At 34.4% G+C, this 18,183-nt stretch overlaps 1 protein-coding gene across 1 annotated transcript in view; it reads left to right on the forward strand.

Moving 5' to 3' along the window:
• The window catches only part of LOC143248868 (carnitine O-acetyltransferase-like), a 54,908-nt gene that overhangs the window by 34,695 nt on the left and 2,030 nt on the right, over positions 1-18,183 (forward strand). Inside the window, exons 11-13 of the mRNA XM_076497730.1 lie at positions 1,397-1,519; positions 10,438-10,636; positions 11,992-12,129. Coding sequence (XP_076353845.1) covers positions 1,397-1,519; positions 10,438-10,636; positions 11,992-12,129 — 460 coding nt within the window. The remainder of the gene's footprint in view (positions 1-1,396; positions 1,520-10,437; positions 10,637-11,991; positions 12,130-18,183) is intronic.

The following is an 18,183-nucleotide window of genomic DNA, read 5'->3' on the forward strand; positions in this document are numbered from 1 at the left end:
ATGTTACTTGTATAGACATGAGGCCATGCAAGACTTGGATAAGTAAGTTTTCTGTTTCTTAAACTGTAAATGTCACTTGTATAGACATGAGGCCATGCAAGACTTGGATAAGTAAGTTTTCTGTTTCTTAAACTGTAAATGTTACTTGTATAGACATGAGGCCATGCAAGACTTGGATAAGTAAGTTTTCTGTTTCTTAAACTGTAAATGTTACTTGTATAGACAGGTTTTTAACTGTAAAGTTAATTATTAGAGACTACTCTGCTTTTGAAGTGGGACAAAGGAAACATTATTTTTGTGTTGTAATTGTTTCTATGCTCTTGTGCTCATTGTTTATCTAAGAAGCATCGTTTCCAGGTGTATTACTTGAGATTAATAAAACATTTTATGCTGTAAAATCATTAGAAGTACCTCATTATGTTTGACTGATTTTATCCTGTGTATTGAAGAATATTTTTCATCTGAGCATTTTTTACAGTATATATCTAAAAGTCAAAGTGGACTAACCTGGTTAGAAAATAGGCTGCTTCACACAGTGCTGTATCAAGATGATTGTTGGGCCTAGGCACCTTCTGTTCATAGGCCCTACCAGCTGTACAAGTTAAACCAAAGATTAATTTTTGAGGAAAATTTTCATGGACCCATAGTTTTTATAGGTCCTCAAATTATTGTAGGCCCTAGGACTATGCCTGTTGTGCCTAATAAATAACGCATTCCTAGATTCACACATAACTATGTTTTCTTTATTTACAATGAAATATACTCAATAAATGGATTTTAGAAGATATTCTGTGTTATTGATGAATGTAGATTTTGTGTTGTATATTTTAACTGTGAATATTAGAAGTGAATGGAATTTTCTTACAAAAGAATCATAATTAATATATATATACATAATATATTCTTGAAAAACAGTAAAGTAGTTTAGTTGTTGCATATTGTTCTAACTACATTGAATAACAAATATTTCCACACTTGAAATTTATTACTTTTATGTTTTGTTTTTTCTGCAAGTTTGTTAAGTTAAGTTACCAAGCAGCAAAGAAAGAAGCTACAGGTAGATAATTTGGTTTTAAAACTATCCTTTCACTGTCGCTCATTCACAACATCAAGTACATATAAGATAATTATGTATATATCATGAACTTGTTAGTTCTTTTACCCAAAGTTACTAATTCATGAAATATAACAACCTAAAGAACTAGTGAGGAAGTGAGAACTTGGTTATGTATGTAAAATTTAATTTATAGTAATTGCATAGTAGTAAAGGTAGGCTATTGAAATCAGAGTAAATTGACACTTTGAATTTCAGTTGGCCAGTTATAACTTGAAGCATGACATTTTGCCAAGAAGTTTTACACATTTTAAAGTTAAATATTTATTTTAAACCTTACAGGATGGTCAAAGATTTAGAAATGACTGTCTTCAAATTTAATGGCTTTGGTAAAGAGTTTATAAAATCACAGAAGTTGAGTCCTGATAGTTTTATTCAACTGGCAATTCAGTTGGCTTTTTACAGGTAAGGACCTTTAAGTTGTATTTTACTTTTCATTATGGCTGGTAATATATGTATATTCAGTAACAGTTATGAAAATAATGTGTTTCGTGGTTAGCCGGAGAAATAATTGCTTAACAGTTTTTGTTTTATCAGGGTCAGTTGATGTCATATCAAGTGTGTATAGTGATCTGAAATTTTGTAAAATTATTGGCTGTTTATGGATTAGTTGAGAGACTCATTTGAATCTTCGAATGCATAAAGAAATATTAAAAAAATAATGTATGTTTTACCTATAAACTTGTATTAAAAATTTCACCATAATAGTGAGTGAGACTCAGTTTCTGTTTTCAGGTTAAAACAAAATGTCTTATCATTTCTGGTACAGTAAGTATAGAAATACTAATGACAAGTTCTGATAAAGTGTGATACTAGTGTTTCACAAATGAACCTGTAGATGGAAGAAAAGAATGAATATTTAGCATCCGTTGATGGTGTGTTATGTTTTGTGGAGACAAAAATAGAAATGGAAAGTAAAAACCATCATATAATTAAATTATGTCTTGTTTTGAGAAATCAAAAAAGTCTTCTTTTTTCATCTAAATCCTTAAAACAAGTATTGTTATGGTAACAATTTTTCACAATATCATAATTAAAACAGTAGATATTAATATTAATTCACTCATTTTTCTATTATTGATCAAGTTTGATTACTGATTAGCTTGTGGCTTTCTGAACACTTAAGTTCAGTTATTTAGGCTTGGAAGCAAATAAAAATTCTGGAATATAGTAGAATTTGTAAAGTGTGTAGTTTTTCTTTATTAAATATTGTAAACATTATACTGTAAACATTTTTTGATATATTTTTGTTCTAAACTAGTCTGATGTATCATTTATAAGAAAGAAGGGTTGAATTTTTAATGTGTTTAAATGATAGTTTGGTTGTGTTTGTGAGTTTTATACGAATGTCTTCAATCAGATTATTTTAGAGGGAAATTGATTTCAGTGGTGGTTGAGCTCACATGATAAAATGAAATCATGTTGTTATGTTGGAATTCTCTAGTTGAATAATGAAATTAGCTGAGAGTTGTGAATTTCATTTGATTTAGTCCTTTTTCATAATGATTTGTAGTTATTCATAAAGGTGTGGCAATTTTTTTTTTCATCTCTTAATCTTAGGATTGAACCATAGACGACTTCAATCTTAAACAAGTATTTTATCAACTGAGCTAAAGGGTTAGCTCACTAGTGTTGCAAGTAATGCACTTTGTAACAATTCAAATATCACTAACTTTGATAATAAACATAGCTACCTTTGATCATAATTTTAAATAAAAGAAATGAGATTCATGATTAACCCTCTAACTGTGAGTAGGTAAAAGTGTGCTTATTATGACTTTCATGAGAGTTACATTCACCATTTAATTAAACTATTATCATTGTATATAAATTTGATGTCAAAATGTAGTTTGTAAGTCAAATTTTAATATTATAAAGTTTTAATTTCTAAAGTTATTGGAAAATATTTTTAAAATATCATCAATTTCCCCTTGTGTGAGAATTGTAACATTTGCTCTGAAGTACAGAATTAAGTGTAATTGACTTATTACAATACAGATATTACTAAGGCAAAGTATAATTTTGTAGCCTTCATTCGTCTTTGTTTATGGAGTCATAAATTAGAAATTCTGATATGGTACTCTCCATTTTCTCACAAGATTAGTTTACCTCATTTTATGTTGCCTTCTGCATCCCCCTACTGAAATCAAATGATTCCAACATGTCTCATGGAAATCATCATGCTTCATTTTTCTACCAGTAAGAGAGTACTATCATGATGCATATGATTCCCTCTGTGCACCACTACTAAACTATCACTTCTTGTTTGGTAGTGCTTGAGTGCAGGTGGTTTTTTTTAAAACACTGATTATCCAAGAAGTGATTTAACTTTATTTATTTCAACTTTAATTTCCTTTCACTTTTCTTTGAGTGTGTGTGATTTACCCATGCTTGCATGCATTTTTTGCTATTTAAGTATTTATCATGAATTCCAATGTTGCTGTTACCACTTTGGATGCATATTACTTGTCTGCTATCACACTTTAGGTCACAGGCACGGGAGACGAAGTATTATGTGCAACACATATTATCTCCTGTTAGTGCCTTTCGTCTTGTACTTTTTGAGCCTTTTAAAGGCATAGGCTGATAATTTTATCTACCCCCTCCAGAGTTTGCCATACCTTCCTGAGGATTCTGTTCAGCATTCAGTGAATTTCTCTGCAATTAAAACTCAGGTATGTGATGTTTTACCTCTTGCTTTTGTTCTTTTGACCCATGTTTCAATTTGTTCTGGTTTACACTGCACTTTTGCCATCCTGTTGGGTGATTGTATTGATATACCTGTCCCTGTGGGCTTCAGGTATGTCTGCCATTTTGACTTTTTGAATGAGTTTGTACATTCTTGGCCACCAGTTGTAAGTTCAGTTTATGTATTTGGGGAAATGGGTTCCAAAGGAAATTCCTGTTCATTCTACCTATGTTCCATTTTCTTATCTTTGCTTTTATCTTCTTATCTGTATTTTTTGCAGGAACTCTGTAGGGTTTAGGGAAGCTTTCTCTCTCTTCCCTTCCTCTGTTGACTGTGTATTGTCTTTGGCTATGGCCTTATCTGTGTAGTTTACTTTTCTTCAGGATCTTTTACACTGTGATGCTATAGTCTTGTGGACCTGTTGCCCAGTTCATACATGTGGGTTATTCCCATGACCCTATTTTTATTATGTTAGAGGTAACATGGTCACTTTATTATTTGAATTGTAGGTGGTTTCTGTCTAGCAGGGATTTGTTTTTCCCATTGAGGACCCATTGTTCTCTGTTGGTGTCAGGTATGGCTTTGAGTCTTGTCTCTCTATCTTACCTTTTGTAGTTCTGCCTGTCACTGCTGCCTTCTGTTTGCTTTTTTTCACAGTAATACATAGTACTTTTTTCCACCTCCTTAGGATCCCTAGTCATGCCAGTGTTTATCTGAGGCAGTCCTTTAGCTTTTCCTCTATGAGTTTTCATACCTACTCCATGTGGGTTTTACTTTTACCATTTTGCCCATCATGGAAAGGCATACCTTTTAGTATCTTGTCTTTTAGTCTTGTTTCTTTTTGTATTTTTTTCAAGTATTTTTTCCCCTTTGCTCTGCATATTCAGGATCTGAGGCTGTGCTTCCATGTGTACATTGACAACTGACTTCTTGCCCATTCCAAATGGAAGGTGGCCACTCCTACTCAGCTTCTTCTCAAAGCTGTAAAGGTGGGATGATTGGTTGCATTGGACAGACCATTCCTTTATCCTCACAAGTATTTTGTACATCTGGGTGTTTTCTTCAACATCAATCTTGGTTGGGGCATACCTTCTCTTATTCTCTATTCTATGGAACTGGCCATTCAGACAGCCCTCTCTGCTCATTTACTTTCTGCTGGTATGGTTCAGTTGCTTTTGGGGTGGTGGTTGCCTATGATACACATCATACCCTTTGGCAGGGCTCATATGCACTTGCTTAGGTTGGTCCTTTATGACCAGTTTCATCTCACATGAAATCCCTTGGATGCTCTTATTCACCTTCTCTCCGTGATTGTTTGCCTGCGTTGATGGGTGAACAAGGCCCATGTGTCGGCAGGAGTCCCATTTCATACTCTATGCCAGAATTTCATCTGCTTGCTTATGGATGCTTCCCTTCAAAGCTGGAGTGCATGTGTTGATCACAGAGGTTTTGGGTCATTTGTCTATTCACATCATTATTTTTGAAATTTTGGTTATTCAGTGGATTAGGATTTTTTTTTTCCTTTTTTTCTTGCCAATCACAAGTAGGTTATGATTCATTCCACTAATTCTACTGTGGTGGCTTATATTGTTAATCAAGGGAACATCAGGTTCAGATCCCTGTATTTTTGCACTATGTATCTTCTTTACTGGGCTCACACACATCAAATTCCTTTGATGTCAAGATGTAGGTGCTTTCAATGCCTCCTCTTCCCTTCCATCCTAACATGCTTAGTTAACCCCAATGTCTGATGCTTTATCCTTCATCTTCACTCCTAGCTTTTGTTAGGTTCTTAGGAAGGGTTTTCCAGTTTCTCTGTCTGTGTCACTTCGTATTTAGCCCATTCCATTTGCCTTTCTCCTTTGGCTATCTGTCTATACAAATGGAACACTTATTGCTCCTGGGCATTGAGTTGGAGCTTCCAGGATTCTCACCCAACAGTTACCTATATCTTTGAGAGTCTCATATTGCTCTTTGTGAAGGGTTCTTCAGTCTCTTTTATTTAGAGTGTCAGATGTCATTGTCCCATTCTCTCCTTTTTTATTCCTGTTTTCCCATGACATTTGTTTCCCTTGTGCTTTCTAAGCTGATCTGTTCCTTCTGGCTTTGTCAGACACTGAGGCATCTGTCACTCCCAGTTTGGAACATTAATGCGGTCTTTCATGCCTTCACTTTACCTCTGTTCAAAATGCTGTGTTCCATGTTTCACCTATCTTTGTAGGTATATTTCCTTTTCCTTCTGGCTTGTGGTCATCATAGGGTAGGTAATTTCCCCTCAACGTTACCTGGACCTTACCTTATTTTTTTTCTAAACGTGCTACCTTTCTATGATCTCTGCACTTCGTAAAATTCAGGTATCCTTTTTTTCCTATCTGCTTATGCTCTATTTCTCATTTCTACACTCATTCTGATCTTAATGGACTCCTATTGTTCTGTTACTACATGGCTTCCTTCTGGGGTCCTTGTTCTCACCTTTTTATCCATTTGCAACCTTCCTTTTCCCATGATTGCTCTCCAATTAATCTAACCAATTGGGTTTGACATTGGATCCAGTTTGCTTATTTTTCCTTGTCTTCTTCCTAGTATGATCTCTTTCACATTTCCTCATATAAGTTCTGTCACTCTGCCTAATCCATTGCCTCTCATCTTCTTTTGCCATTGGAGCAGATTCTAATATAGGGCTAGTAAATGACTCCTGTCATATTCATCTCCTACTACCTATACCACATCACTGTTTCTTTTTCCTGAGGCTATTGTCTATCACCTGTGACTATTCCACAGACTTTGGTATGGCTGTAACGAGTTAAGTCTTTTCTAATGTTTTCTTTTGTTCAGGCACCCCTACTTCAGCTTCAGTTTGTATCCTGCTCTTTAGCAAATGATGCCTGACCAGTTATTCTGTGTTTACTCTGAATGTGTTACATGTAGATGACTGTAATAACCATTCACAGACATCTTTCTACCAAATCCATATTGTTGACCATGTTGATTCTTATATTTTCCATGGCTGTGTATGCTCCCTCTTCACAAGATTACTAGTTTAAATTTCTAGTGATTTTGCATCTTATTATGCTTGTCCTCAGATCACAGCATTTATGAATGGGATGAATAAAGCAGAAGGATATAACTGCACGTCCCTGCCTAGATTGAATAAATAGATGTGATTTGTTTTTAAAAATAGCACTTCATGATCACCCATTGCTTTGTCTTGGGTATTGCAGCCCCTCCAGATTTCCCAGTGCATTTTTCCTTCGATCTTCTCATAAGTCTTCACACAGGTTTTGGGTTGTCCATCTTTCCCTCTCGATTGCTCTTCTGTGTTGTGAGTCACAGAAGGTCTTTATGGCATGTTCTGATTCTGTCCTGGGTTTTATCCCTCATCATTTTCAGGTTGTTGGTTACACTGGTTGTTTTTGGCTTATTTTACAGTTGCAGGGGTTGAATGCATGCAACGGACTTCCTTCAGATTCCAGGCGATGCATTCTCAGATTCCTGGAATTAGGTCACCCTATGCATTTCTGGAGTATTTTGACAAGTTGCTTCTATACTTTGGGATTTGAGCTAAAGAGGGTGTGATTCTCATTGTATCTTTGCAATGATGTTGGCACTCAGTGAGAGATGTTTTGGATGTAGTTAATTTGCTGAGTGGAGTCCATCATGCCACAGCCAATCTACACCATGTGAAACATGATCACTTAAACACTTTACATCATGGGATTGAGGGATTCAACATCTTTTTATGTTTCTTTAATACACCATCCTCTCCCACACGGATATGCTCCCTTCATGTTCCATCATGTTTGGTCCTCCTGATCATGTCACTTTTCATGGGAAAGAGATAAAAATGTGGTGCAGTGACCTTCCTTAGATCTTATGATCTGTTTCGATCATTTCAGGGGGTCATTCGGACACTTCTGTGGGATATACCTGTACTTCCCTCCGTTTCAGCGTGGGAGTTGAGCTAAGCTTGTAAGGAGAGGAAGAGTACAATATCAAAAAAACTATAATATTTTCCTAAATAAAAATGTATTTTCAATCCTAAGTAGCTTAAAGCTCATAACAGTATACAATTATTTATACTTAACATTTCTCACACTTTCTCCCCATATTCTTCCAGTGGTCATGTCTTCTGACAAACTTTGAAGTGAGAATTCAGTAGTGGTACATAGAAGGAGTTGCATGCATCATGTGAGAGTAGTGCTTTCCTATTGGTGAAGTGAGGTATTATGATAGACATGTTGGAACTTTAGATTCCAACAGAGAGAAGGCAGCACAAAACCAGAAAAGCTAATCTTGTGAGTGGAGGGTAGTACCTATCACAAATACATTTTCATTTTGGAAAATTATAATTTTAGTCCCACCTATCACACCCTCTATTTCAAAAATTGCCAATATTTATTTCCTGACATTTTATATCATTAATAATCTGTAGAAAGGCAATGTTTTAATCTTTCAAATAACACATAATACTGTGTTGTTTTCAGTACAGTATATTGTCAATTTCATCTTCAATGTGAAAGTTTATTTTGCAATGTTTATATCAAGTAGCTAAAATAGTTATTTTAAGCACCTCTTGCCTTAGTTCGAAAGTCTGTTAAATTCTAATAATTCTATAGGACAGTAGTTACTTTGTGCATGCTATTATTCTGTCTCCTTCAATGCATTATTCAATTAACTAAAAATCAGTGTAGTAGTACCATTAGTATAAAAAAATATGCTTATCTTTTATTGACAACTGATAGCAAAAGAAACAAGATACCCATGTAAGTATTGTATTTATCAAAAGAAACAAGATACCCATGTAAGTATTGTATTTATCAAAAGAAACAAGATACCCATGTAAGTATTGTATTTATCAAAAGAAACAAGATACCCATGTAAGTATTGTATTTATCAAAGAAACAAGATACCCATGTAAGTATTGTATTTATCAAAAGAAACAAGATACCCATGTAAGTATTGTATTTATCAAAGAAACAAGATACCCATGTAAGTATTGTATTTATCAAAGAAACAAGATACCCATGTAAGTATTGTATTTATCAAAGAAACAAGATACCCATGTAAGTATTGTATTTATCAAAGAAACAAGATACCCATGTAAGTATTGTATTTATCAAAAGAAACAAGATACCCATGTAAGTATTGTATTTATCAAAGAAACAAGATACCCATGTAAGTATTGTATTTATCAAAAGAAACAAGATACCCATGTAAGTATTGTATTTATCAAAGAAACAAGATACCCATGTAAGTATTGTATTTATCAAAAGAAACAAGATACCCATGTAAGTATTGTATTTATCAAAAGAAACAAGATACCCATGTAAGTATTGTATTTATCAAAAGAAACAAGATACCCATGTAAGTATTGTATTTATCAAAAGAAACAAGATACCCATGTAAGTATTGTATTTATCAAAAGAAACAAGATACCCATGTAAGTATTGTATTTATCAAAAGAAACAAGATACCCATGTAAGTATTGTATTTATTTTTTTCATGTGTGTTGTTTATTATAAAAGTAAGTTGATATAAAAATTAGAAACCGTTAGATGATGTTAAACTAGGTAAGATAGTGAAAAAAAAGATTATTCACAAGATATATTCATGAGCAGTTCGTGCATTGTGTAATTTGATATGGTGATGTGATGCAGCTGCACATTTGTCAGGTGATTCAAAGGAAATAAAATAATAACTTAAATATAGATAAATGTTTACTGTCGTGAGCTTTAAATTATTTAAGATAAACAGTTATGGTTTCTTGTTACTATTTGCAGTCTTTCTGAAAAGGAAAAAAGGATAGATTTGTTTACTAATTTGCATGGTAGTCATGAGATCAGTCAAATGAACCAGTAGAGAAGACAAGTTTTTCTGAAAAAAAAGTTTGATATTTATTTAGCAAGTTTTAGAAATTATATAAGTGAAATTTAAAAATACTTAATTAAAAATTTTGATTTATTTTAATCTGGAAAGGACTTGTAATATTTACTAAAAGTTTAAAAAATGTTGTTTAGATACACAAAATGTTGAACATTATAGCATGGAAATTCTAATGGTCACTTTGAGGTCATGAGGTCAGAGTAATGCACAGAGCCCATAATAAAAGGGGGCCCGGCATGGCCAAGCGTGTTAAGGTGTGTGACTCGTAATCTGAGGGTCACTGGTTCTCATCCATGTCGCGCCAAACATGCTCGCTCTTTCAGCAGTGGGGGTGTTATGATGTGACGGTCAATCCCACTATTCGTTGGTAAAAGAGTAGCCTAAGAGTTGGCAGTGGGTGGTGATGACTAGCTGCCTTCCCTCTAGTCTTACACTGCTAAATTAGGGACGGCTAGTGCAGATAGCCCTCGAGTAACTTTACGCGAAATTCAAAAACAAACAAACCATAGCAAAAGGATTAAATAATGAAGGATGTGTATTTCTTACTCACGAAGTGCAATTTAATTAGTTTAAATTAATTAGTTGTTTATTATCATCAGTAATAAATTAACAGTTTCTGCTATATTTCTTGTTTATTAGTGTAGGTTCAGTCAAACTAGACTTTCACATTACAAACTCATTTCAAACTCAGGTATATTTGAATAAGCTTCAGTAAAAAGCTGTTATAATAAGTGACAATAATTCTATTTAGGTTACATGGGCAACCAGCAGCTACTTATGAATCTGGATCGACACGCAAGTTTCTTCATGGGCGAACAGAGAACATTCGCTCTTCATCCATAGAGTCTCTGGACTTTTGCAAACAGATGATGGATTTCAATTCTCCCCCTCATGTTAAAGTTTCAGCTTTGCGTACAGCTATAGATGTTCACAAAGAATATGCCTTACAGGTATTTGTGAACCTAGGATTATTTGTCTACTATTGAAAAGAGCAGTTTTGTAAAACTCCCGATTTTTTTTCATAGTGTCATAGGCTATAAAGTATTGTGAAACTAGGTACCGAATAGAAAACCATCTTAACAGCTATTAAACATTTAAGAATTTTGAATAAACTGTAACCACTGCTAATATTTTGTCTTTGCATGATGATTAATCTTAATTTTGTGCTGTGTTGGTTTTTACATTTGCTGCTCTGAGGATCAACATCCTTTACACCAGTTCCAGACAAATAAACTTTGGTCATTCCAACAGTTTTACAATTTGTCATAAAATGCTTTTGTTGAAATTCATTAGAAAGACTCCACCAAAACAAATATCTACACAAAAAACATGTAGATATTATTTTTATTTAAATATTCAGATGAATTAATTAGTACTAAAATTGTGCACACTAATTTAGGGCTGCAGCTAGACATTGCCCACTAAAGATTCAATGATTCTTACTCGTCTTTTTGTGAAAACTATTTTTTCCTCTTTCTTTCTTAAACACTATTTAGTGAATTGCTTCTTATAAAGGTTATGTTTTGAAATACTGGTCTGTTTTATTAGTTAAACATTCACTTTATGTTCATAATGTTTTTTATGTAGTTTAAGTTTTTTAACAATGTTTTTGTTTGTCGCCTCTCTGAAACTTGTTACAAGAGGCACCATTAAAATGATTAACTGTATCATCTGTTGAGCATGACTCTTTGTTGTATAGTGATAATAATGAAAGTTGGTTCTGAATATTTTGTCTATATGATGGCTGCCTCCATTCCCACACCAGCTTCTAAGCTTTTATTTGTAGTTTGAGTATCATGAACAATGAGAAAATCTTGAACACTTTTATAATCACATTTTCAGATATACTGGTTTTATAAGTAACCATTCAAGGTTTTACTTTTATTACATAAGTGCTTATGTACATAACACAGGAATACATAAAATAAATCCTGTGTTAAATTTTGTGAAGAGACATGCCTAACTATTTATTGAGCACTAACAAGGGGTACATTTTGACCTTTGAAGGTTCATACCTTCTGTAGAACTAAGTTCCATAACTTGCTGATGGTGTTTTTGTAACTTATATTTGATTTTAATTTAAGATAGTCCACATAAATGAAGTAAAGCATTCACGGGTAGCTTAAAATGTGTTATACAGAACACAAATCACTGTCAGATAATTTTTGGTAATAAGAAAAAAAAAAACATCTGTCACAGTATGCATGCAACCAGCTTGAATGTTTAAAATTATATTTGAGTTCCTGTCTAGCAAATGAATATTAAAATGCAGCCTCATCTATATGTGTAATTTTTATTTTTTAAGGCTGCAAATGGTCTTGGAGTTGACAGGCTTCTTCTTGGACTTAAGAAATTGGCTGTGGAGAATGGCATGGATGTTCCAGAGATCTTCCTGGATACTGGATATAATGCCAGTACCCATTTCCGTTTGTCTACCAGTCAAGTGAGATACCTTAAAAGTTAAATTAAGCTTAAAATATAACTGTGGAGCAACTACTGATTGAAAGGATTAGTTATATTTATCACTGAACTGGTAAACTAAATGTTGTAGAACACTTACACTAAACAGTCTTGTATATCCAACACTTGGATAAAGCAGAATTTTTATAGCTTTCAATCTTGTTTATTTTCAGGACAATATATTATAAAATCAGACTCCTTTTGCTATGGTCAACTTTTATTTCCTCTCTTTCAGAAATTGACAGTAGTTTTCTCTGACAATTAATACTATATTATTTATAACCAATAGAAAGGTTTTAATCTATAACAGATGTATTATGTTACATTGTTTTCTACACAGATAATTCTCAATTTTGCTTTCAGTTTAAACTTTATTTTTGTGTGAAACACATGACAGCATTATCTGATTTTTAATGGCTCTTGTCACATAGCTAGAAAACCAAAACAATGTGTGATAATTATGACTTATTGTCTGCTTTTTACATGCAAATATTCTGTTTTTTGTGTAGTATTTAATTAAATAAAAACGTATTTAATGCAGTAGTACCATTAGCATAAAGAAAAGTAGGGTTATATATCATCAATCAAAGCATAAAAAAGACACAACAGCTCACAAGTAGTCTGTGCAGTATATTATTTGATACCTTAAAGTGAACTAGACATTTCCTATATTATTTACAACTTATATGGCAAGAATATTAGTTAGACATGATTCACAATGCAGTAAACAATAAATTTAAATATAAACAAATGTATACTGTTACAAGTTTAAAGCTATTTAGAATAAGCGAATGTACTTTCAAAACAGTACTACTGCTTCTTACTCAAAGCTATCTCAACCTTGACTGTTTGCCTTCTAAGCATTGATTAAAAGTGCAACAGTCTTTTATCCTTTTTAATTCTTGCTCTATTGGAACAATAAGTGCTGATGATACTGCACCACCTCTACCATTGCAGCAAAATTATCACTTTTCTGTTTGGCATTCTCATGTATAAATGTGTTTTCATTCATTCCTTGTGTGACTTCAAAATTTTGATTGTGCTTGATTATAAATTTATTAGTTTCAACTTCTTGTGTTTGATTTCTTTTGTTTCTATGTGTTTGTTTTAGAAATGTTTCTGAATTCTGCTTTGGTTGTATGAACTTGAGATTTAATATTTCAGATGATGAAATTCCTGCCAAAAGTAGAATATTAGTCCCCAGGTCTTAGGGTCAACGATGTCTTCTGGGGAAGTACAGTCTTTAATTCACAGGGAATTTGTGTTTTATGTGTTTAGCCAACAATATTTCCTTCCACATCATGATTTTTGTGAAGAAGGATATGGCTACTCTGTGGAAAGTTTCTTTCTACAGCAATTTCCACATGTTACTGCACCTCTACATAATCTGTGGGGTTAGGTTTGGTTTCTTTAGAATTTTGCACAAAGATACATGAGATGTATCTGTGTGTTGGGTTAGGTATTGTTATTGTCCAAGGAGGTGGATGGTAAGTTTTTCATTGTGTATTTCTCATTTCCTATAGGTATATCCATGTTCAGCAACTTTGTGTGAGCTTCGGTGGACATAAGTTTTGCATTTGATAAGTTAGGTAATTCATGTCTTCTCTGCTCAGTGTTGAGTTAGTTTTTTTTAATGATTCTTTCACTATCTAGGTTAATCTTCTTTAAATTTGTGTTTTTAGTTTGATAATTCTTTTGTTTTGGTTCGTTTTTAAATTTTTCACTGTTAATGGTATTTTGTTTATAAGTTCCTTTTTTCTTTATTACTATTCACTTCTAATTGAGGATTAAATCTGAGTTAAACTTTGTTATTTTTAAATGGGTACCTTTTTATTCTCATGTTCTTTAGGGTCAATTTTATTTCCATGACCTTTGCCTTATAAATTCATTGGTATATGTTAAAAGTCGTTTATCTTCTAAATTCCATTAGTGGTTTTGTACTTTAGGTGTTACTTATTATTTTCTGTTATGGGTCAAATTTAACAGTTTTACAGGTTTGTTATTTTTATGTTTCTGTGTGTTGTCAGTTCATTAATAATGAGTTCTTTCTCTCAGTGTATTTAGTTTACGTATCTTTTTCTGGCTACACTTCACAACATATCTGTTGGTTCTTCAGGGTCTTTGGTTTTACTTTCATTTATTCACTTCTCACATTTCCATCTCTTTTCCTTGGCATCATACCTCTTCCAGTCATCTTACCATGTCTGTTAAAGACCTACTTTATAAAGGAGGTATTAGCTGAGTGGTACTCACTCAACTGGGATTTTACTCCCATTTATTTGTTGTCTCCAAAAACATGGAAGATTGGAGTCCTATCATAGTTTTTTGTATTCTTATCTGGAGTCCTACCTCTCACTTTGGAGTGTTTTTCATCCAGTGTCACTTCATGTTTCTTTGGTTTATTCACAAGGGTTCTGTCTTCCAATTCTGAGCAGTACTGTTTGTTCTTTCTTCAGCTTTGTATTTATTTTGAGTGGTACACTTTTTTGCACATCATCTTCACTTGCTGAGTCTTCAGACTCTTTATTATGTGGATAACTGGCTTCTGCTCGCCTTTTCCCATGCCCATTCAGTTTCTCGCACCCATTCATTATTCAGGAAGATGCGTAGGTTGGGTTCCTCACCTAGTTGGATAATTCCTTTTCTTACCCTACCCCCACTCCCACAGTATCTTATTCATTTGAGTGTTCTCTTTACATCCTATCTCAGTTGAGCCCAGCCTTCTCCACTTTGGCCCCAGGATGTTGAGTGAGCAGTCATAAAGGCTCTACCTTCTTTCTCTGCATGAGAAGTTCTGTCTCTTGGGGATGTGAACTTTAGAATTTTTCACTTCTTTAGGTTGGATGCACATGTATTCCATCCATTGAAAGCTTCTTGCTCAGTGGAACTTTCCCCAAGATCCTTTGGACTATCCCATTTTCTTTCCACCTGATATTTTGGCTGATCTTGCTTAGTGGTTTGACAGAGACTTGACTATGATGGAGGTTTCAGTTCTTCTACCTTGTACTGAGTCTCATCTGTTTACAGATGCTTCCTTGGTTGGCTTTCCTTGATTCTCTAAGTATTTCAGGTTTGTAGTCAGTTGTGGCTACTCTCCATTTCTATAGGCTTTTGAGGTTCATTGGGCTCTGTATCATTTTCTCCCATCCCTGTATAGGTGGGTGGTTATGATTATCATTCTGATAATTTTACTGTAATTTGCTATATTACCAAGCAGAAGGGGAACCAAGATTAAATCTCTGTGTTTTTGGACTCTGGATCACCTTTACTAGACTAATAGCCACAACTTGACTATCCTGGTGTGTCCATGTTCTCAGGGTTATAAATATTGTGGCTGATTGCTTATCATGTCCCAACCAAATACTCCTCTCAGAGTGGCCCCTTCATTCTCAGTTTCTGTTGTAGGTATGTTCTCAAATGAAAACTCCACATATATTCATTTCCCACTCAATGGAATCTCAAACTTCCTTCATTTTTGGTCTGCAGTTCATCACCCTTTAGCTCTGGGGGTGAATACTTTCAGTTCAGATTGGAGGGGTCTTCATTTATATACCTATCCTTTGATCAGACTCTTTGTCTTTTTCCTTATCCAGATCACTCCTTATTCTTTTCTGCTGGTTGTTCCATATTAACTGGCTTATATGTGGTTCTCTCTATTCTGGTCCTTACTAGAGCTACAACCACTTCCTTTACCTCTGTCCTGATCATTCTTCTGACAGTAGCAAGAGGGCATTTTTCATCTTAACGTCACTACACTCCAGTTTCACATGTGACTTATGTCCGCTCCTTTGCCTTTAACTGTGGGACTCGCTCATTGTATAGCACCTTTCCTTGCCTGCACCATTCATCCTTCCTTCTTTTCTCAGTACCAGAAGCTCTAGCTCTAGTCTATTGGCCATGGCTTTCAGTCATCTCATCCTTCTTGTTCCTTGCTTGTCCCAATTCCTTATCTGGTTGTTTTTTCAGGGTTTGTCTGTTTCAACTGTTGCTCTTATTAGGTTTGCTCTGTTGAACATCTTCCTTTCTCCTACTCCTGGAATGTCTTCTCTTTTCTGATAATTTCTTTCATTTGGTCCATCATTTATGTTCCTTTCTTCTTCCAGCTTAGGATCTCAATGTTATCTGTCATGCCCTGTCTGGTTCTCCTTTTTAGCCCATTGCAACACATTCCTTGTGTCATTTTTTCCTTAAGACCTATTTCCTCTTTCTCTTGGAATGCAATTATTGTCCTTCTGATATTTATGCCATTAATGTTTCTTGCACCTTTATTATTTCAAATATGTTATCCACTGTCCAGATCAAGCCTTCCTTCCCAGGAAATCACTGCTTTGAAAGGTTGTTAAGCCTTTTCTTCTGTTTCCTTATTTTCCTTTTTTCAACTGTCTCTTGTTCAAATCTGGATCATCTACTTTGTCCAGTTCATTACTTACTGCAATATATGGTTCATACTGCCTTCTTTCTTGGTTCTTGTTGTTTTTTTTTTCTGTGAAAGTCATCTGTTTCCCTTGACATTTTTATCTACTGCACTCATTGGTTGGGTTTGTCAAATCATACATTTGACTGGTATGTTCTGACATGTCCATGGATGGTTGTTAACTGCATCATGTGTTTTTGCACCAAATTTGTCATCTAGTTATGTACTTAACTGCTTGCAACCTTCACTTGCATTCAGGCTGGTATGTGGACAACTCCCTATCCATTTGCCACTCTCTGTCTACACAACATAGTGTCTTCCTCCTGTGGCAGTTCTACACAAGTGTTTTTCCTGTCACCTGGAGTAAGTTTAAATATTATTTTTTACATTAATTTTTTGATATTCATCATGTTTCAGGATCTCGCTTGGTGGTGGGTGTTGTCTGGTCAAGTATGCTGAATATTATATCTTGGCACTAACTTTGTATACTTATGTAATGCTTACTGTGGAGATGAAATACTTCTATAAGGCCACCAGCCACTTATTTAGGGTGTGTATACATCTGTATCTATATTTTGTTTTATTATCACTGTATCATATGTGAAGGACTGTCATTCATAGACTTCATGAATGAAGCAGATGGAGACTGTTGCCTATCATTTGTACAGTCATTGTCTTTCTGCTTTTCAAAACAGGAAATATACACATCCATTGCAATATCTCCAGTGTGTCATTCCTTTGGACTCCCCATTGCATATTCCCCACTTTTCTTCTAGTGGAGCACAGGAGTCCTTGCAGTCTTCCAATTCTCAGTGTGGTGGACTGTGAAGGTTTCCTCTGGAGTGAGATTTGTATGATAAAACAAACTTTATAGTCATATTTATCTTCCTGCACTGCCCAATCATATAAAATATGCTGACATTATACCTTTGCACTAACTTTGTATACTTCCAATGGGTGTTTTCTGCCAAGATGTATCACACTTGACATGATCTAACATATCCTACCTTTACCACACTACTGTTTTTGTATCTCTGCTCGTACACTGCCACTGATTCAACATACTGCTGTGTTACTGGGATACTACATTGTATTACAAGGTACTTCTCAATGTTTTTGCATGGGTTTGTTATGTACCAAATATGAAATTAAAAATGCTATTCAAGGTACTTCCACTGGGTGTTTTCTGCCAGGATGTACTGCACTTTACATGATACAACACAGACCAGTGTGGTTCACTCTCATGTTTTACCTGGGCTGACCACATTTGGCTATCATAAGATAAATCCAAAATGCTTCTCCTAGATATTTTTTGTTTGAGTGCACCACACTTGGCTAGACTGCACTTGTTTGTATATAACGTGTAGCTGTGTTTGCTCCACTAGTGGTTTGTAGTATTGAAGGCTATTAATATGTACTATCCATGTACAGATTGTATAATCTTTGATATTTTATGATGTGTCTGTTATGAACCACTTGTTTCTGGTGGTTGTTGCTATAATCCACATACAGATAGTATAATCATTGGGCTTTGTGTTTGTAATAGCAGTTCTGAGACACGCTTTTCATTAAGTTTAAAGTTGCCCTTCAATGAGTTTGATAGAAATATGTAATTTAATGTTA

The sequence above is a fragment of the Tachypleus tridentatus genome, chromosome 4, assembly GCF_004210375.1.
Source record: "Tachypleus tridentatus isolate NWPU-2018 chromosome 4, ASM421037v1, whole genome shotgun sequence".
Classification (NCBI taxonomy): Eukaryota; Metazoa; Arthropoda; class Merostomata; order Xiphosura; family Limulidae; genus Tachypleus; species Tachypleus tridentatus.